Source organism: Hemicordylus capensis, chromosome 1 (assembly GCF_027244095.1).
Source record: "Hemicordylus capensis ecotype Gifberg chromosome 1, rHemCap1.1.pri, whole genome shotgun sequence".
Lineage (NCBI taxonomy): Eukaryota > Metazoa > Chordata > Lepidosauria > Squamata > Cordylidae > Hemicordylus > Hemicordylus capensis.
Window position 1 is genome coordinate 450,944,203 of NC_069657.1, and position 20,729 is coordinate 450,964,931.

General features: G+C 48.0%; 1 protein-coding gene and 1 long non-coding RNA gene across 2 annotated transcripts; both read left to right on the forward strand.

Annotated features, from left to right (window-relative positions):
• The first annotated feature begins 3,531 nt into the window (after positions 1-3,531).
• LOC128340994 (uncharacterized) lies at positions 3,532-8,140 on the forward strand. The gene is made up of 3 exons (XR_008314135.1): positions 3,532-3,642; positions 5,477-5,564; positions 7,986-8,140. It is a non-coding gene; the product is annotated as an uncharacterized LOC128340994 (long non-coding RNA).
• Positions 8,141-16,243: 8,103 nt separating this feature from the next.
• Positions 16,244-19,257, forward strand: LOC128340090 (gallinacin-13-like). Its single transcript, XM_053284832.1, has 2 exons — positions 16,244-16,467; positions 18,974-19,257. Exons 1-2 carry the CDS (start codon positions 16,347-16,349, stop codon positions 19,099-19,101), a joined length of 249 nt encoding a protein of 82 aa, XP_053140807.1. The 5' UTR covers positions 16,244-16,346; the 3' UTR covers positions 19,102-19,257.
• The last annotated feature ends 1,472 nt before the right edge of the window (positions 19,258-20,729 follow it).

The following is a 20,729-nucleotide window of genomic DNA, read 5'->3' on the forward strand; positions in this document are numbered from 1 at the left end:
ACAGGATGAGTAAATATGGGGTCATAAGAACATACCAACAGAAGAACAGCCCTGCTGGATCAGGCCCAAGGCCCATCTAGTCCAGCATCCTGTTTCACACAGTGGCCCACCAGATGCCTCTGAGAAACCCACAGGCAAGAGGTATGTCCATGCCCTCTCTCCTGCTGTTACTCCCCTGCAACTGGTACTCAGAGGCATCCTGCCTTTTAGGCTGGAGGTGGCCTATAGCCCTCTGACTAGTAGCCATAAATAGACCTCTCCTCCATGAAATTACCCAAACCCCTCTTAAAGCCATCCAGGTTGTGGGCTGTCACCACATCTCGTGGCAGAGTATTCCACAAGTGGATTATTCATTGTGTGAAAAAGTCCTTCCGTTTGCTGGTCCTAAATTTGGTGGCCATCAATTTCATGGGATGACCCCTGATTCTAGTGTTATGTGAGAGGGAGGAAAATTACTACCCACTTTCTCCACACCATGACCTCTATCATGTCTCCCAACAGTTGTCTTTTTTTCTAAACTAAATAGCCCCAGGTATTGTAGTTTTGCCTCATAAGGAAAGTGCTCGAGGCCCCTGATCATCTTGGTTGCCCTCCTCTGCACTTTTTCCTGGTCTACAATGAGGATCAAAGAGCTTGATCCTGTTAGTCAACTGTAGTAGACAAGATTACATCAGGATGGGGGTGGGGTGTCATTGTGCCCGCACATGAGTTCAGACACACCCAGTCATGTTCCTGGATCTCCATCGCTTCAAGTGACTGACTTGTGTTAATAGTCCATGTCATTGTTCTCCAGTGTCTCACTCCTTTCCCTCCCCTCTCCCTGCGATCCTGAAACTAGAGGTACTGGGAGGGGAATAAACAGGTGGACCCCTGAACCGAATGCGGAGGATCTGCGGCTGAGCTGCAGTTAGTAAGCCCTCTGATTCCAGGATGTGTTCACTAACATTTTAAGCGCCACTTGCGACACATACAGGTGCCTGCCTGTAGGTGCTTAATAATTGTATTTATTTAACACATTTTTATACCGCCCAAAACATCAGTTCTCTGGGCGGTTTACAAGAGAATAAAAACAACCTACAAAAAGATTAACACATTTCAACAATTAAAATTTAAAATGATAAAACTATTAAAACACAATTAAAACAATGTCTAATTAAAAGCCTGGGTGAACAAATGTGTCTTAACTGCCCTTTTAAAAGTTGTAAGAGATGAGGAGGCTCTTATTTCAGCAGGAAGTGTATTCCAAAGCCATCCCTGAGTAGCCACCAGGCAAGCCGGTGGCAACTGCAGACAAACCTCTCCAGATTATCTCAATGGCCGGTGTGGTTCATAGCAAAGAAGAAGTTCTCTTAAATACCCCTTAATAAGTGCAAGGGATGTGAATCAGGGAGTCATAGGAACATAGGAAGCTGCCATATACGGAGTCAGAGCCTTGGTCCATCTAGCTCAGTATTGTCTTCACAGACTGGCAGCGGCTTCTCCAAGGGTGCAGGCAGGAGTCTCCCTCAGCCCTGTCTTGGAGATGCTGCCAGGGAGGGAATTTGGAACCTTCCCAAAGCGGCTCCATCCCCTGAAGGGGATATCTTATAGAGCTCACACATCAAGTCTCCCATTCATAGGCAACCAGGGCAGACCCTGCTTAGCTAAGGGGACAAGTCATGCTTGCTACCACAAGACCAGCTCTTCTCTCTAGTTTGTGTGTGTGTGTGTGTGTGTATAAATAGATAGATAGTGTGTGTGTATAAATAGATAGATATTCCAACCAGTAGGGGGGCAGCCTCCTCCCCCTCCAAATTGCCTCTCCCTCCCGCACAATGACCACACTTGGACCTAACATGGCTACTCTTGTAGAATGTATTTCTACCTCTGAGTCCATTGCAAATCTTGGTTGTCCGCTGAGTGGCTGCATATGCACACCTTTTTCCCCGAGTGGAGCTGCTCTGGTGTGCAACTCCATCGATGGTGTTTCCATGCGCACTGCAGCAGCGTGGGCACTGCGCCAACCGCCCACACATAGACACATATATAGGAATATGAATATGATGGGCATTGATTGATTGATGGATGGATTGGATTGGATTGGATTTATATACCACCCTTCCAGAAATGACTCAGGGCAGTTTATATACCGCTTTTCAACAAAAGTCCCCAAAGCGGTTGACATTGCTCTGCGCAGCAGGAGAGCCACTCATTTCTGAGCGAAAGGGTTTCCTGAGTGGCCTGCAGGCTGAGCACTGCTTTCTTTCTGCAGGACAGGTGCAGGAGCAAAAGCCGAGCTGTGACCTGCGACAGCATAACTGCCGCGTCGGATACTGCCCCAAGGAAGAAGCCCCGACTGGCAGGTACTGTTTTGAGCCTGTGATTTTGTGCTGCAGGCGTTTGCCCAAGAAATACGCGTACCCTGGTACACCACAGAGAGTCTTCCCATTTGGAGAAGTTCTGCAAAAGCTGCTCTGATCAGAAGCACTTCTCAAACAACATCCTTGAAGAGCTGGGCAGGCTGAGACAGGACAGTCTCTTTTGCTCTTCTGGGCCCCTCAGTCGGATTTTGAATCTTGCAGCCGAGAAGATTTTGAAAACTTCTGTTCAATCCATCATCCATCATCATCATCATCACTAGTATTATCTGTTTGTTAAAAGGTTTGATCTGGTGAGATATTATAGGCCTGCAGCCAGACCCCTTGTTATGGGAAGGTTTCATCCTTCATCCATGCGAAATAGAAGTAAAGGAAACTTAACCCTCTTAAAGTGCAAAATCACTTTCATATTTGTCAGTTGCCTTTCAGTAGGTTCCAAGTTAAGGCGCTTCAACTTACGTTTTCAGGATCTGCATTTTGCTGATCTGCATTCCATACACTAAAGGCCCATTCAGATTATGTTCAACACTCATACAGTGACTGTACAGCATACATAGATACAGATCTCTGCACAGGTACAGTCATTTACACGTTACGCTGAACGCAGGTACAGAAGTACACTTCCAATCTATACCGTGCATTTGCTAGACCTGTATCCAGGTTCACTTTGGAAATGACGGACACACAGGTACAGTCATTCACACAAACACATGTACGAGTGTACAGACATCTGTACACTCGTACAGCATAATGTCTGAATCGGGCTCATGTGAATAAGTGTACCTGTATACTGATCTGGACCTGGGTTACACTGCAAAGAGATTGTATAAGTGTTGAGCAGAACATGTGCATCAGGTGCTTTAAAATCTCCAGGTGAAGGCGGGGACATGGCATCTATGGCCCCCTCCCATCTGCTCCCTCCCTGGTCCTTGGCAAGCAAGACTCCAGATGTAGTACACTGCAGGCAGGGGGTGGGCAGGCAACAGGTTTGGGGGAGCAGCAGTGATCACGTATCCTGCACCGCTGAGTAAGCTTACAGTCTGTTTCTGAGCTGCAACATGGCAGCCTAGCCATGCATTTGCCGCTGTCCTTTCCAGCAACAGCCTTGTCCAGTCAAAGACTGGCTTGCCCTGGGTAGAATCCTGGGTCTCTCCATCTTCCCATTATGACCTAACAGAATTCAGAACTGCTAAGACACATCACGGCCTGGAGGAAGGCTTGACTACTTGCTACAGGCCCATACTTCTGAGCCCTGGAGAGAATTGGCTTCCCTCGTTTCCCCCAAGTACGCTGCCCTTTAACACCATCCATTCTCCCTTATTGCCCCTTATGCCTTCCCGGAACACCTGCGCAAACTCACCTCTCTCCTCTTTCTCTCCCTTGCTTTTCAGTTCCCTCCTGAAAACCCACTTTTCCATGAAGGTCTTGGCCTACCCCCTAGACGTCATCTTCAGCCCAAATGAAGCTTGCATTCCTGGAGTTCAGTTTGCCACTTTCACCCTTAGAAGTCAGACCCTTAGCCCATCTAGCTCAGTACTGTCTACACCAGGGATTCTCAACGTTGGGTCCCCAGATGTTATTGGACTTCAGCTCCCATAATCCCCAACCAAAGGCCACTGGGGCTGGGGATTATGGGAGTTGAAGTCCAATAACATCTGAGGACCCAACTCTGAGAAGGCCTGGTCTACACTGACTGGCAGCGGCTTCTCCAAGGTTGCAGGCAGGAGTGAACCTGGGACCTTCTGCACACAAGCAGATGCTAAAGCGCTGAGCTATTGCCCATCACCTAAGGGGAATATCTTACAGTCAACAGTGCTCACATGTAACGGCTCTACACACGATCCGTGTGTAGCATCGTAGTCTTGTAATCTTCCATCCAAATGCAAACCAGGGCAGACCTTGCTTAGCAGAGGGATAATCCATACTCACCACCACAAGACCAGCTCTGCCCCCTTTCCTCCCACCTCTGCCTCTCTTTGTTGTCATTCCCCATCCTCCTATTTTAGACTGGGGGGACAAAGACCTACATTCTCCGCTCAAACTCCCCCAAAGCAATGTGACAATTGATGGTGCTACACTCATAATTGTTATAACACTTACTGGTCTTGGATGCTCTTAACTCCCAATTTGGGGTCACCATGTTCAAACAAAACAGACTTCTACAATATATTCTCCAACATCATATATCTCAAGTAGTTTAAAAAAAAGAGAGAGCTATGAGCAATATACCTTTGAGATGTCTTCTTCCCCATATCCATCAAACTCCTTACAATGTGTGCTCTTCACAATACAAGCTGCCTACCAGATAATGATTTGTCAGCATACACAGAAAGGTGGTCATTCATTCTGAATTGTACTTCTCTGAAGCAGTGCTTCAATACATTAAACACATTCAAGTTTGGCAGTTCTCCATCATTTGCCAATTAATGGGTACCTATCTTTAACAGACACATTAATTTTGCCCTTTACTCTTGATAAATGTTATCTGGTATATACTGGAAATGTCTTTTTCTGGCAAATTGAGACAATTTGCGTCTTTTCTTCTCATCAAATTGGATTTGATTGCTTTCACTTGCAAAATTATGATTTGCAGGAGATTTGCCTTTTGAAATTTGCATAATAAACCACTTGAAACAGTCATTTTTGCAGTGACAGTTGTGTAGAAGCATGCCCTTCCTGAAGCAGCATCTCCTTTACAACCTTTTTCAAAGGGCCACTAAATATTAATAGAAATAAGAAGTTTAGCAAGCTTCTTTGTTTTTAGCAAACATAAGAATGCAGGGGAATCTTTTTTACTCCTGATCAACTCAAGAATGGTGTGCCATTTTAATGCTTGTAATAAGACGATAATATGCAAGTGGTGATATTTTCTCATGTTTTAGGACTATGTGCAGATATCTATGGTAATGTTTGTTTCCGAAAATGTTGTTAGTCTTTTGTATTGATTATTATTGATAATAATGTTTGTTGGTTATACACACACACACACACACATTTAAGGAGACTATTCCTTTAATATATCTTGAATAAAAAATCCCACCCCCCTATTTTTTGAATGAAAAATGGGCGGCAGGGAGAACAGTGTGCCATGAATCTTGCTTTTCTTCCTCATCTTTTAGATCACATCTCTGGCAACTACGCTAACCACCATGAGGATATTTTGCCTTCTCTTTGCTGGTCTTTTCTTGGTCTTCCTACCTAGTCCAGGTACATAGGAACACAGGAACATAGGAAGCTGCCTTATACCAAGTCAGACCATTGGTCCATCAAGCTCAGTATTGTCTTCATAGACTGGCAGCAGCTTCTCCAAGGTTGCAGGCAGGAGTCTCTCCCAGCCTTATCTTGGAGATGCTACCGGGGTGGCGGTGGGGGGTGGGACCTTGGAACCTTCTGCATGCAAGCCTGCAGGTGCTCTTCCCAGAGCGGCCGCTCAGGGGAATATCTTATAGTGCTCACACATGTTGTCTCCCATTCAAATGCAAACCAGGGCGGTTGGCATTTGCTTAGCAAAAGGGGCAATTCATGTAGCTACCACAAGACCAGTTCCCCTCCACACAAAGTAAAAACATCCTCCTGCTAACAAGTGAACTCTATGGAGTCTGATCCATTCATGTACTCCTTTGGTATTGATCCCTAACTCCTGATCCTCACAAGCAAAAACTATTTCCCACCCCCACCCTGTTTTTTTCCAGAAAAAAATTGAGCCAGCCCACCCCCCCCCCGCAAGAACAAGGTGGGGACTTGGTTTTTTTGCCTGGTTTTTTTGTTTTGTTTTCGCGAAGTCTTCACAACCCTATTCACAGGTAGAGGGGACTCTTCCATGTCTGATTAATAGGGATGTGCACAGAACCGGCGGGAGCGGGGGATACGTTTAAGGGTGGGGGAGAATGCCCTTACCCCTCCCACCATGTTTCCCCCACCGGTGCTCCATTTTAAAACTGCCACCCCATGTCCACTTCAGCTGGAAGTAACAGGAAGTACCTGGTGCACATGCGCATGCCAGGCGCATGCACACGCACATCAAACTCGGTCATGTGCACGTCGCGTGCACGTTAGGGGGCTTCCGAACAGGTTCGTGCACATCCGTACTGATTAACATAAGAAGAGCCCTACTGGATCAGGCCCAAGGCCCATCTGGTCCAGGATCCTGTTGCCCACAGTGGCCCAGCAGATGCCTCTGGGAAGCCCACAGGCAGGAGTTGAGGGCACACCCCCTCTCCTGCTGTTACTCCCTTGCAACTGGTATTTAGAGGCATCTTGCCTCTGTGGCCAGAGGTGACCTATGGACACTAGACTAGTAGCCATTGATAGACCTGTCCTCCATGAATTTGTCTAAGCCCCTTTTAAAGCCATCCAGGTTGTTGCCTGTCATGGCAGAGAATTCCATAGGTTGATTATGCATTGTGTGAAAAAGTACTCCCTTTTGTTGGTCCCAAGTTTCTTGGCAATCAGTTTCATGAGATGACCTCTGGTTCTAATGTTATGTGAGAGGGAGAAGAATTTCTCTCTCTCCACTTTCTCCACACCATGCATGATTTTATAGACCTCTATCATGTCTCCCCACAGTCGTCTTTTTTCTAAACTAAATAGCCCCAGGTGTTGTAACCTTGCCTCATAAGGAAGGTGCTCCAGGCCCCTGATCATCTGGGTTGCCCTCTTCTGCACCTTCTCCAGTTCTGCAATGTCATGCCTCAGATATGGTGATGACCAGAAATGCACGTAGTACTCCAAATGCGGCTGCACCATCATTCTGAGGAGTATGTGCACCAGACATCCTAATTAATCCAATTTTAAAATGAGACCTCTAGGGCAGGGGTTCTCAAACTTTGGTCCTCAGATGCGGGTGGACTACAACTCCCATCACCCCCAGCCAAAATGGGCACAGGCAGTTTCATCCAACAACATCTGAGGACTTGTGAACCCCTGAAGTCTAGGCCATGTCATGCTCCCACAGCAAGAATGGCAGGTTCTAGAAACCTCTCTGAAGCCCCCTCCCCTGCCCTCCCCACCCCTTCCCAAACACAATTAAGGCCAGGAATTCTGAAGAGGGTTCCTGGTGGACATAAGCCGCAAGAGCTGTGCCTAGTCCAGACTGGTTCTGGAAGACTTCAGAAATCTCTTCCCAAAAATCAAGGACTCAGCCTAAACCTGAGGCTGAGATCAGTAATGGTGGGCAACCCCAGATGTGCTCAAGCCTGCTCCAGGTCCAGAAGGGAAGAAAGGAATGCAACATCAGCTCCACTGATTGGCAGGCAGTATGAAGGCTCTGCATTGGTCAGGAGAAGTTTAAGACCCGGGATCTGGAAAGCTCCAGCACCCTATTCCCTGCACCTGGAGGGAATGTGTCCTCTGATCTTCAGCCGTGCTACAGCACCGCCACTGCAGATGTCTGAGAGTGGTACTGCAGCCTCTAGCCCAATAGGAATCAAGTAGCCCAAGGAGCCAATGGAGTAATAATCTAGCCCTTTAAAATCTCCAGGGTAAGGCCGTATGCAGCCTGGCCGGGTCCTGCCACTGCCCAAGCAGGGGCTGAAATATATTTCTGCTCTCTCCAGTGGCAGTCAGAGCTAATCAGTCTCAAAATGGTAGGCAATGATGGTGTTACATCTCTGTTTGCTCTCCATACAGGCAAAGGAGATTTTATCACACTAGGCTGCTTATTCCGAGGTGGTTCCTGTGAATCTGATGCCTGCAAGGAAGCTGAATTACAGATTGGGACCTGCGCCAAGACCAAAAAGCTATGCTGTAAGAAACCGAAATAAAAGGCTGTTCTGAACCCCGGAGAGCCTCCCTCATGGCGGAGTTCGAATCAAGACCACCGGACGGAAGCTTCATTATGCTGGATCTGGATCTTTCCAGAGAAATGCTGAGAGTAGGCCTCAAAAGGAGAAGGGCCAGGTGTTACGCCTCTGGACTAGAGTCCAGCTGTAAATTCTTTTTGAGCACTTCTAGCAAAATTCAGGGTGCTGAATGGTTTAGAGGGCAGAGCAATTTCAGGGGGTGGGGTGGGAGAGAAACACTGTTAACATTTCAAGGGGGTGGCAGCAGCAGTATATGTACACAGGAAGCTGCTTTATACCAGAGTCAGACCATTGGACCATCAAGCTCAGTATTGTCTACACGGATTGGCAGCAGCTCTCCAAGGTTTCAGGCAGAAATCTTTCCCAGCCCTACCTGGAGATGCCAGGGAGGGAACCCAGAATTTTCTGCATGCAAAGCAGATGCTCTATCCATGAACTAGGACATCATCCTCTAAATATGTCCTCTCTCTCTCTCTCTCTCTCTCTCTCTCTCTCTCTCTCTCTCTCTCATATTCTGGTCATGCCTTTGTGGATGGTGGTGAAAGCAGTAGCACTGAAAATGCTGGAGGTCTTCCCAGTAGAAAACCAACCACTCTTTCTTCCCGCCTTGCCCCTCAAATGTCCTGGGAGATGGACAGTCCCCACTTTCAGATATTAGCTTGGCACAAGTCCATGGACAGACATTTCTCCATAGAGCCCCATGCCTCCTACGGGTACTGGAGGGCATCACAAGCCACAGTTTAAACAAAAGCATAAATTCGGCTTCCAGCTGCATAATTTGGATCGAGACACAAAGCTCGGACTGGGGTGCATAAAGGCAGAAAACGTGAGAATAAGCTGTCTTGGGGGGTGGTATTGTTTCCTGCATTTGTGAAGATTGTTGTTGTTGTTGTTGTTCAATTTCTATACCACCCTCCCAAAAATGGCTCAAGGCGGTTTACACAGAGACAAACAAATAAGATGGCTCCCTGTCCCCAGAGGGCTCACATTCTAAAAAGAAACCTAAGATAGACCCCAGCTACAGTTACTGGAGGTACTGTGCTAGGGATGAATAGGGCCAGTTACTCTCCCCCTGCTAAATAAAGAGAATCACCACGGTAAAAGGTGCCTCTTTGCCCAGTTAGCAGGGGTTTTCAAGGGGAAATGGGACAGGCATCATATGAATGTCAGAAGCTGCCTTATACCACCAGACCCTTGGTCCATTTAGCTCACGATTGTCTACACCAGGCCTGCTCACCGTTGCCCCCCTCCCACCGTTTTTGGACTACAACTCCCATAGTCCCTAGCCATAGTGGCCAGTAGCCAAGAATTATGGGAATTATAGGACAACACCTGCAGGAGGGCCAAATCTGGCAGCTCTGCCCTGGTCTATACCAAGGCTGCACAACTTCAGCCCTCCTGAAGAGGCCGAACTACAACTCCTATCATCCCTGACTATACGCCCCTGTGGGTGGACCTGGTGGGAGTCCAAAAATCAGCTGGAGGGCCCAAGTTGTGCTGCCTTGGTCTACAGTGGCTGGCAACAGATCTCCAAGAATTCAGCGCCTTTCCCAGCCTGACTAGGAGGTGCTAGGGGTTGAATCTGAGACCCATGGAACTGTCTGCCTCATGCAGTGGTGGGCTCTCCTTCCCAGGAGTCAAAGAGAGGCTGGACAGCCATCCTTCAAAGATGTTGTAGCAGTTTCCTGTGTTGGGCAGAAGGCAGGACTAGAAGACCTTCCAGCTCTAACATTATACTTCTCTTCAACTACTGGAGCTGGTCTGGTGGTAGCAAGCATGACTTGTCCCCTTAGCTAAGCAGGGTCCACCCTGGTTACATATGAATGGGAGACTTGATGTGTGAGGACTGCAAGATATTCCCCCTCAGGGGATGGAGCCGCTCTGGGAAGAGCAGAAGGTTCCAAGTTCCCTCCCTGGCAGCATCTCCAAGATAGGGCTGAGAGAGATCCCTGCCTGCAACCTTGGAAAAGCCGCTGCCAGTCTGTGAAGAAAATCCTGAGCTAGATAGACCAATGGTCTGACTCAGTAGATGGCAACTTCCTATGTCCCTACTTTTCAACCAAGATTCTCAAAAATACATAAGATTAATAAGATAGTTCCCTGTTGCCAAAGGGCTCACAATCTTAAAAGAAACACAAACTAGACACCAGCAACAGCCACTGGAGGGATGCTGTGCTGGGGATGGATAGGGCCAGTTGCTCTCCCCCTGCTAATTATAAGAGAATCGCCACTTTGAATGGTGCCTCTTTGCCCAGTTATCCGGGATTATTTGATGGTTCTATTATTCTACCTTTAGTGTCCGAAGCAGATGCTTTCCTGCTGAATCATGGCCCCTTCTCAGATGGTTTCCATAAACCGGAAACCCCTTTTGGTCTATTTTGCCTAAGGTGCAGGCGGTAGTGATATAGGAAGATGCTGAAAGACATCATCTTGTTCTGAGTGGGAGATGGCAATGGGAAACCCCACCTGTACTCCACCGAGACAACCACAGGGCTCTGTGGTCACCCCGAATCAACACCGACTCAAAGGCACATGTTACCTGTACTAGAGACAGGACTGAGAGAAAATCCTGCCTGTATCCTCGGAGAAGCTGCTGCCAGTCTGTCTGTGCAGACAATCCTGAGCTAGATGGACCGAGGGTCTGACTTGGAATATGGCAGCTTCCTTTCTACCTGTGTAACACAAGAGCTGGGTGGTCCTGAGGAGGGGGTCTTTCTCAGCTCTTTGATGTTCTATTGCCGAGAGTTTTCTGCAGTCTCCAGACAGCTGATGCAGATTTCCGGCCAATATCCCAGCTGGCAGAGGTCCACCACAGCAGTTGGCCCTAGCTGTGTTTCTTTACATAAGTAGTTATCGCTGTCTGCATGAAGGCCTCCAGCTACCAAAGTCTATGTTTGCCTAGCAGGAAGGCACAGTCCCTCCTCCTCCCACTCTTCCAGTCCAAGCTGCAGAGATCGCATTGGGTGAAAAAACAGAGCAAGAGGAGGTTCAGCGGGTGGGGTTTCCCTTGGCAAGGAAAGAAGGAAAACCAGAGTCAGCAACAAGCCACAGGTTGGGAAACAACCACAGTTCAAGTCTGTTCCAAGGCTGAGAACCCCTGACTAAAGGGGTTTTCAAAGTTCTGGCTCAGAACATCTTTACACCGGAGACGGTGCTGCTTAGAGTATGAGAAAGGGCTCGGCTCGGAATTCCTTCCGAGCCGAGCCCTTTCTCGTACTCTCAGCAGCACCGTCTCCAGTGTAAAGATATGCTCAGCCAGAACTTTGAAAACCCCTTTAGTCAGGGGTTCTCAGCCTTGGGTTCCCAGACGTTGGTGGACTACAACTCCCATCATCCCTGGCCACAATGGATAGAGATGTCCCCGCCCCGCTGATCATGCATTTCCATTCGCTTCTCTGCTGCACTGCAGTGATATCCTCCCACTATTCCTTTACTGTTCTAGACTTTCAGTGCATTGATGCTTATAAGGAATAAATTTCCTCCACATGACTACTACTGAAGGAAAAGGCTGAAATCACTTCTGCATTTTGGTTTTTTGTTCTCTCAAGGCAAAAGTCTGTTTTGTTTTGTTTTGTTTTAAATTGCCTTCTGGTCAATGTCAAACGAGTATGGGATAGGAACATAGGAAGCTGCCATATACTGAGTCAGACCCTTGGTCCCTCTAGCTCAGTATTGTCTACACAGACTGGCAGCGGCTTCTCCAAGGTTGCTGGCAGGAGTCTCTCTCAGCCCTATCTTGGAGATGCTGCCAGGGAGGGAACATGGAACCTTGTGCATGCAAGCATTCAGGTGCTCTTCCCAGAGTGGCCCCATCTCCTAAGGGGTATATCTTACAGTGCTCACACATGTGGTCTCCCATTCAAATGCAAACCAGGAAGAATCCTGCTTAGCAAAGGAGACAATTCATGATTGCTATGATGCCGGTTCAAATCCCCACTGGTACTATATCGGGCAGCAGCGATATAGGAAGATGCTGAAAGGCATCATCTCATCTGAGCGGGAGGAGGCAATGGTCAATCCCTCCTGTATTCTACCAAAGACAACCACAGGGCTCTGTGGACGCCAGGAGTTGGAATCGACTTGATGACACACTTTACCTTTATGACAAGACCAGCTCTCCTCCCATATAGAGCAGATCTCCTCCCATATGGGAAAAAGGAGAGGTCTCCTATACCTTGAACAGGTGCACAGAAGAGGGAATTTCAACAGGAGAAGCTTTTCTTTTCTCCGCATGACAAGCTGCACCTGTTGCAATTTCACCTTCTGTGCACCTCTTCAAGCTAAAGGAGACCTGTCCTCTTTTCCATATGGCAGCCCTCGATATGGCACAGAGACAGAAGGTTTAAAAACTCCTACCTCAATCCATGATCCTCATCTCGATCAGGGCCCAGATGGTGCAATTTTAAACTAAAATTAAGCCCCTAACTAGATAACAAGAGTCTGACTTTACACTTGCATCAAAGTTTGGCCCTGAGACAGAGAAGAGAGAAAGCAGGACATTTGTATCAGGAATTTGCTGGAAAGGTAGAGTGAGGGAGGGTTGCCTTGGGGTATCTGATGGAGGAATTAGGGGTTGCCCTGCCTGCTTATATGAGCCTAAAGATTATTGGATTTTTTTTTTTTCCCATACAGCAACAATTCGCCCTGAAATCCTTTGCCCACTGTTTGCCATGGTACATCCCAGAAACAACTTCACCTCCATATCTTCTGGTTGTGGGAACTCGGTCAAGGTCATAGCTCCAAATGGGACTTCGTTTTCCCCAGATCTTTTTAAACACACAGACACACACACACAGAGACATCTTGGGATGGTTTTTTTTTTTTTTAAACTGTTGAAAATGCTAGTAAATACCATACCAACCATGTCCAGATCCCCTACTGGAAAGTTCCCCAGCAGTGGCATTTCCCTGGCCAGTCAGTGCTACAAACAAAGAAACCTTTGCTCCAATTCAGTCACATGAGGAGCAAGAACTGCATGTACCTGGGAGGGACCAGAAAGAACAATCCATGCCCTCTGCCAGCCCCAGCATATTGAGCTGACTTCAGCTGCTTTTGGAATATATCCTTCTGCGTCCATAGAGGTCATGCCCAAAGGGGTCCTCCGCTTGGGGAGATCTCTTCGGAGGTGTGTGTGAGGGGGTTGCTACATCCCTGTCCTACTTGATGGTTGCTGAAGACATCTTTAGGTTGTTGGGAGAAGTGAGACTTCTCACCCACTCTCTATCCTGTAGTGAATTTATTCCATTTATTATTATTATTTTTAAATGTCCCACTTTTCCCATGTATGGCCACCAAAAGCACCTTACAGCCTTAGAAACGTTCACAGTGTCTAATCACAAAACAGTCAGACAACACACCAGAGGTGTAAGAAGTTTGCAGGTGACCCTGGAGCAAGGTTCTGTTAGAGATGCAGCACTGCATGGCATCACCTCTTAGCACCACCACCAACCTTGTTGACCACTAGGAGCCTTGGTGGGTAGAGACAGCCAGTAAGGGCACTCCCTCTCTGAGCCTGCTTCCTCTACTCCCCCTTTGTTAGGCTGATATTCTCAGGTTTCCTTCTCTCACCTGAGAGGCAGACTTCCGTCTTCTCGCCCCTCTCCTGATGTAACAAGCAGCTAGGCATGTAGGCCTTTCCTATCTCTCTGATGTAAAGAAAACATCTGAAAACCCATCTCTTCACCCAAGCTTCCCAAGCTTTTTAAAATTGTCTGTTTGAATTTTAGGGTTGATTGTAAATTGCTGAATTGTTTTAACTTTTTATATATGGTTTAATTGTTTTATGTTAACCTCCCAGAGACGAAAGTTTGGGTGGCATAGAAGTTTGATAAATAAAATAAAATAAAAATAAAAAACTACATCACTTAGAACTGTAATGCCATGTCTCCAGACAATAACTAATCACCAGTGCCCTCCTAACTTGTGCACTTCTGCTGCAGGTGGGGTGGATAAAGAAATCTCCCCTCCTGAGCTCTCTAACAGACTCAAGGATGGGCGAAGATGGCGTCCACCCACCCACCCGCCTGCATTCCCTCTTCTTCACTGCCACCTGTCCCACATGCATGCATCTGCCTGTCTTCGCCGCCACCGCCAGCCACCCAACTGGCATTCTTCACCACCAGCATAGTCTACGGACATCACCAAGCTGGTCATGGCTGCAGATGCCGGTGAGATTTGGGATTGCCATGCACCTCGGTGGCAGTAGAGAGCCTCCAGCATAGTGCTGGCAGCAGCCCTATCCCTGTTGGGCCTACACTCCTGTTGGCCCTACACTCCCTCTCCCTTTTGGCCCTGCAGCACTCCTGCAACAGACCAAGAAAACAGCATTGCAGCCCATTACATACTCAGAAACTACAGACGGTACAGAATGCAGCTGCTAGATGGAGCCCTGGGACTGCTCGCCGTGCACATATTACTCCAGGCTTGAAGGCACGGCCTTGGTGGCTAATCCCATGTGTGGCTAATCCCATGTGTGGCAGTTCTCGCGAGAGTTCGGAGAGCTTCTGGATAGCCATGGGAAAGGTGGCGGGCAGGAGAAAATGGCAGCAGCTGGTTGGTTGAAAAAAAAAAACAGCAGGTGGCCACCCAGAAAGCGGCTGAGGCAGGGCAGGGCGGGAGAAGAAGCCAGTGGCCAGTTGGCCAGAAAGCAGCAGGGAGAGTGGGAGAAGAAGCCGGCACCTGGCCAGCCAGAAAGCAGCAGGGGGGTTGGGGGGTTGCCGGGCAGGCAGGCGGAGAGAAAGAAAAAGGTGGCGGTGGGCAGGCCGGTGGGAGAAGATGGCAGCGGCAGGTGGGGGGGTGGGCCGGCCAGAGGCGCAGATGCTCTGCGCCCGGCCCAGCTAGTTACCTTTAAAGCCCTAAATGGTTTGGATCCCAGAAACCTAAGGGACCATCTGCTACCAGTTGAATCTACCAACCTGAATAGATTGACTGCGAGGGCTCTGCTCCGCGTGCTGACACCTGCTGGGGCCTGTTTGTCGAGAGCATGCAGGACAGGGCCTTCTCAATTGCTGCCCCCAGGCTGTGGGACTCGCTCTCAACTGAGACACACGTGGCTCCCTCTCTCCCAGCCTTTAGGAGGAAAGTGAAGACTGCCCTTTTTATTCAGGCTTTTGGCCAATGAGCTGTCCTTTGCTCTCTTAAAATTTTTAGCTGCTCTTATTGATTTGTTTTTAACTGCCCTAGAGTCTTAGCATGAAGGGCGAAAAATAAGCATATGGTAGAAACCAGTAACAGCCACTGGGGAGATGCTGTGTTGAGGTTGGATAGGACCAGTTGCTCCACCAGGCGTGGAGCCCAACCGGTGGCAGCCCATGTGCAGCTACAGCGGTGGCCCCGCTGACCCCGCCCCCTGCGTCAGACATGGGGGGCGTGGTCTGGCTCCTGAATGGAGCCTTGCGGCTCCATTTGGGAGTTGGAGTTCAACTCCCAAAGGGCCAGGAGCGGCTCTTCCCTGCCTTATCAGCACCCCCACATCTGACACCTGACGCGTCTGACGGGGGTTTTTGAACCCGTTGGCCCAGTGGTGGCTCCGCCCCTGTGCTCCCCCATTTCTAAATGGAAGAGAATCGCTACTATAGAAGTTGCCTCTTTGCCCGGTTAGCGGGGTTTGTATCTAAAAATCTAAAAGGAAATTCAAGGCAGACACCAGCAGCAACAGCCACTGGAGGGGATGCTATGCCAGGCGTGGCCAACCTGAGGCTCTCCCACTGTTGCTGGACTACAGCTCCCATCATGCCCAGCCACAATGGCCTTTGGGGGTGATGGGAGTCCAGCAGCACCTGGAGAACTCAAGGTTGGAGCCCCTTGTTTTAAAGCAACCCTCATCATAAATACTCCCATTGCATCATGACCCCTCTACGGAAACCAGAGTTTCTCCTGCCACAACCAGTGCCAGTGGTTGAAAAGGTCTTGCATCACTGGGTTCCTGCCAAGGCCTCCCAGCTTACCTTTATGCCTCCCCATGACACACCTCCTTCTGTCTAGGCAGCTGACCTTGAATGGCTAGAGAGGTCTAGCTTCCATCCCTCAGTCGCTGATCTTTTATCTAGCAGCGCTATCACCTCACAGAAGGTTCTGTTTGCACAAATTGCTGCTGGACTGGATCTCACATTGGCCTGATTCCCACTCCACCACCAGGAATGTTGCCCGGTCTTTTAGAAAGGCAGAGGTTATTTAAGTCCGTCTCTTCATGATGCCCATGAGCTTCACACCGCGAGGCTCCTTCCTGCGGAGACTGCAGCCTGAAACCATCATGAGGGTGCTGTTTCTGCTTTGGAGCTTGGTCCTCATCTTCTGCCAGTCCATGCCAGGTGAGGAAAAGGCTCAACAGAGATAGTGCAAAGAGATCAAGAGGACTGTTTAGCTGCTTCTGACATCCAGGGCTGATGATAGGGAGCACGCTTTCCATAGCCAGTGTTCTCGGGATCCCCCAGAATAGTGCAATGCACAACATAATGAACAAACAGAGGACTAGGTGGGCATGTGGTCTGGTCTTCACACACAGCAGAATGAGGTGGCAGAATCCTGAGCTGGAGAAATGGACTTTGCACCACTTCAGATTCTGCTGAGAGATGAACGGCCGTCACTTTATTCCCACTGATTTGGCTGGTGGTGTGTCTTCCAAAAGCCAACTGAACTTTACTTATGAAATAAGTCGGTAAGTAAGACCTGCTCAGGAGTTTTCAGCCTAGGGGTCTCTAGGTGTTGTGGGAGTACAGCTCCCATCATCCATAGCCACAAGACAAACTGCCTCCTGTGGCAGTCAGTTCCCTATACCAGTTATGTATTATGTGATGTAGTAGTACCCTACTTATCTGAATCCAAGACTAGGTTTTTCCTGCTTCTTTGATGTTAGAAATCGGGAGGGGAGTCATCCTAAATTCAGAGTTATTTACCTTTTGGATAAACACACACACACACCCTTTCTTTTAAAGAGGGTTGTCTTAAATTCAGGGTCACCTTCTATTCAGATAAATACGGCACCGTGTCTACTGCCAACCAAATCCATTGGCGGACTCTGCCTTCACTCTATTATAACCCCCTTTAGTTTTTGGCTGTTGTTTTTTCCTCTTCTGAAATGCCCCAAACGCTTTAGCCTTTCCTGGTAGGGCAGGTGCTCCAACTTCCTGATCCAGAGAGGTCAAGGCAAACCTTCATCCATCCATCTCCCAAGGTGAAACTACAGTGATGCTAAAGTGTCATTCTACTGCTTGCTTTCTTTTACTTTTTTTTTTTTTAAGGACCACGATTATGTAATTCATCTGCAACATTTATATCCTTCCTCTCCAGTGCAATAGTCACCTTAAGTGGCACAGTGGGGAAATGCTTGACTAACAAGCAGAAAGTTGCCGGTTCGAATCTCCACTGGTACTATATTGGGCAGCAGCAATCTAGGAAGATGCTGAAAGACAGGAGGAGGCAATGGGAAACCACAGGGCTCTGTGGGTGCCAAGAGTTGCAATCTACTTGATGGCACACTTGACCTTTACTTTCTCCAGTGCAATACTGCTCAGGGCGGCTTACAACCACAGCAGAATTAAAACAGATTAAGATTAAGAAATACATTAAAACAGTATGAAGTTTAAAAACAGAACAGCAAAACAGATAAAACACAAAACAACATGGAATTAATAAGTCAACTAAAATAGATCCAATTAAAACCAGATTTCTTTTTTTAAAAAATTAAAAGCCTATCAGATACAAGCTGAAGTAAAAGACATTTAATAGCCTCTAAACAAATGAGCTGCAAGATGGCTTTTAAAAACACTGGGGGAGGGAGCATGGCAAAGCATGGGAAGCTTGGGAAGGGAAGGCATTCCAGAGCCGAGGGGTGTCATGGCTCAGACTTCCGACTCAGAAGAGTCAGAGCAGGAACGGGAGGATTTGCCTGCTAGTGAGGGCTCAGAGGCACAGCAACAGGAGTTGGCAGGGAGACCAGACTCTGGAGCTGAGGATTCGCAACAGCTGCCAGACATGATTTCTGATGGGGAGCCTGGGATTTCACCTGTCTTGAGAAGACGGCTCAAGAGGGAGGCTCAGTGGAAGTCACCCAGGCGCGGGAGATCATTAGAGAGGAAGCCGAAGTGCTGACTCAGGGAAGCCTGATTGCCTGCTGGTTCTCTTGAGCCATATATATTTGGCAGTCTCTCAATTGCTCAGGTGCTGTTTGCAACTTTCGCTGGTCCGCAGGCAGTGTGCTATTGAATTCCAAAACTTTGTCCGAGTTCCAGTTTGCCTTGTTTATGCTTTCCTGCTTTGTTCTGTTAATTCTTTGCTTCTGTTGTCCTTTGCTATTTTCATTCCTTGCTCTGTGTTTTCTGTTCACTTATTACTCAGTTATTGTTAGAGAGGGGTACCTAGTTCAGTTCAGGGGACTTAATTCATTTACTGTTTTTTCCCTTGTGAGCCTTTTATTTTTCACTCATGCAGTTCCGCTGCCGCTTTCTGTTAACTCACCGGGGAGTGCTGAAGGGGGTTGTAAATCCTGTTGGGTTAGCTGAACTAACAGATTTATGACAAGGGGCCACAACTGAGGAGGCCCCATCTCTAGTCCCCACCAACCAAATCTCAGTCACATAAAACAAAATGTTCCCTGCAAGCAGAAAGCTAGCACAACAGAGGGAGGGTCTAGCCTGTGGTGCTAGTTTTCTACTTGCAGGGTCATTTTGTTTTTTACATTTGGAAGTAGTCGGTGATGGGATCCCTCGTCTGAAGTGGCTCAGGGCACTCTAGCCCCTTGGGATTCTTCTGCCTTACTCAGCTGCCTGTGTGGACCACGCTTCACTTCCACACTAATCCTAACCAGTTTTCTCTCAGGAGCAGTGGGAGACCTCTATGACAGCCTCGAATGCCGCAACCAACATGGACACTGCCGGAGGCTTTGCTTCCACAATGAAAGGCCCATTGGCACCTGCACCAACCGGAGGCAGCTCTGCTGCAAATGAGGGAGGCTGGCTGGCACTGTGGAAGGCCTGGGAGGATCAGGAAGCCGCCGGGAGCCAGCAGAGCAAATACAGCCATGCCATGCAATCTGGACTCTGCCTCTGAGAAGATGGCGTGTGGTTTTACTGTCATTAAATAAATGGTGTATTTTAAATGCAGCCTCTATAGACAGTCTTTGGGCTCTTCTTTTTTGTTTTAGATGCATACCCCTTCCAGATCTCAACTCCTTGCTTGCCTAGTTTTCTTCGTGTTTACCCCCAAAACCACAATTCAAAGGTGTTCCCCCCTGCCAAAGGGCAGCTCCAGATGGGGACGAAGGGGCAAATACCACCCAGAGAAGTAGTTCCCCTCCACCTGCCCCCACATTTCTATTTCAGAAATCTAGTATGTAGGACACAGCTTTTCCACCAATAAATGCACTTTGCCCTGTCTGTGCCCCTCTCTATATTTTTCTGGTGCCACCACTGTTCCCACCCACCAAAAAACTTCCACAAAATCACTTTTCAGTATATCAGTACTGTAAATCAAGGGTTCTCAACCTTGGGTTCCCAGATAGTAGGTCTTTGGATGAAAGGCAGTATATAAACGTAATTTATTTATTGTTTTAAAGAAAAGTTGTTGGACTACAATTCCCATCATCTCCATCATCTTTTGGACATTGTGGCTGGGGGTGATGGGAGTTGTAGTCCTACAACATTTGGGGACCCAAGGTTGAGAACTTCTGCTATTGATCAAAAGTGTCAGAGTTTTGCACCAGCAGGTGGCAGAGTTCTCCCACCAGTTTTCTCAACGCATTGGCAAAAGAAGGTCTTTGGAAACTCCTGTATTCAGATATATTCCTTCCTTGAGAGTAAATACTGAGTTAAAAAAAGAATGCCAAGGGCACCACGTGGATCAAGCCATGGCAAAAGAATAGCTAGGAGTGCCTCTGGTTCCTGACGGAGCTAAGCTTTATGGGTGTGTGATGGCATACTCCCACATGACTCTCCGTCCCATGATCTCCTCTCTCTAATGCTAAGCTGCTTGTTTTTTTTAGATTGTAAACTCATTGGGGGCAGGGGTCTGTCTATGTTGCCTAGATCGATCTCAAAGCCATATGCTAGATTTTCTACTAAATCCCCTGCTAACTTGGCAAAGAGGCACCTATTTAACATAGTGATTCTCTTTATTTAGCAGGGGGGAGAGTAACCGGCCCTATCCACCCTCAGCACAACATCCCTTCAGTGACTGTTGCTGGTGTCTATCTTATGTTTTTGTGGGGTTTTGGGTTTTTTTAAAGCCCTCTGGGAACAGGGCACCATCTTATTTATTTATTATTTCTCTGTGTAAACCGCTTTGGAAACTCTTGTTGGAAAGCGGTATATAAATATTTGCTGTTGTTGTTGTTGTTGTTAATGTGGCCTGGGCCAAGTCAAGGGTTTTTGGCTTCACTCCCCATCACTGCCAAGAAGTGTGATGCTCTGGCTTTAACTCGAAATGCACAGGCTGTGTATTCTCCAAGAGGGAGAGAATTTGGGGTGGGAGACAGAGCAAGGCAAAGTTGGCTTTGGTCGCTCGCTCTTTCTCCCTCCACCCCCCACACTGCCCCACTACCCTTCCATGGAGGAGAGTGAATGGGCATCCAACCAGT

What these genes read in the sequence shown, in the direction of transcription:
- LOC128340090 (XM_053284832.1), top strand. Translation starts at nt 16,347, where the DNA reads ATGATGCCCATGAGCTTCACACCGCGAGGCTCCTTCCTGCGGAGACTG. An exon ending in CTTCTGCCAGTCCATGCCAG is followed by an intron (nt 16,468 to 18,973) that starts GTGAGGAAAAGG and finishes GTTTTCTCTCAG; the next exon opens with GAGCAGTGGGAGACCTCTAT.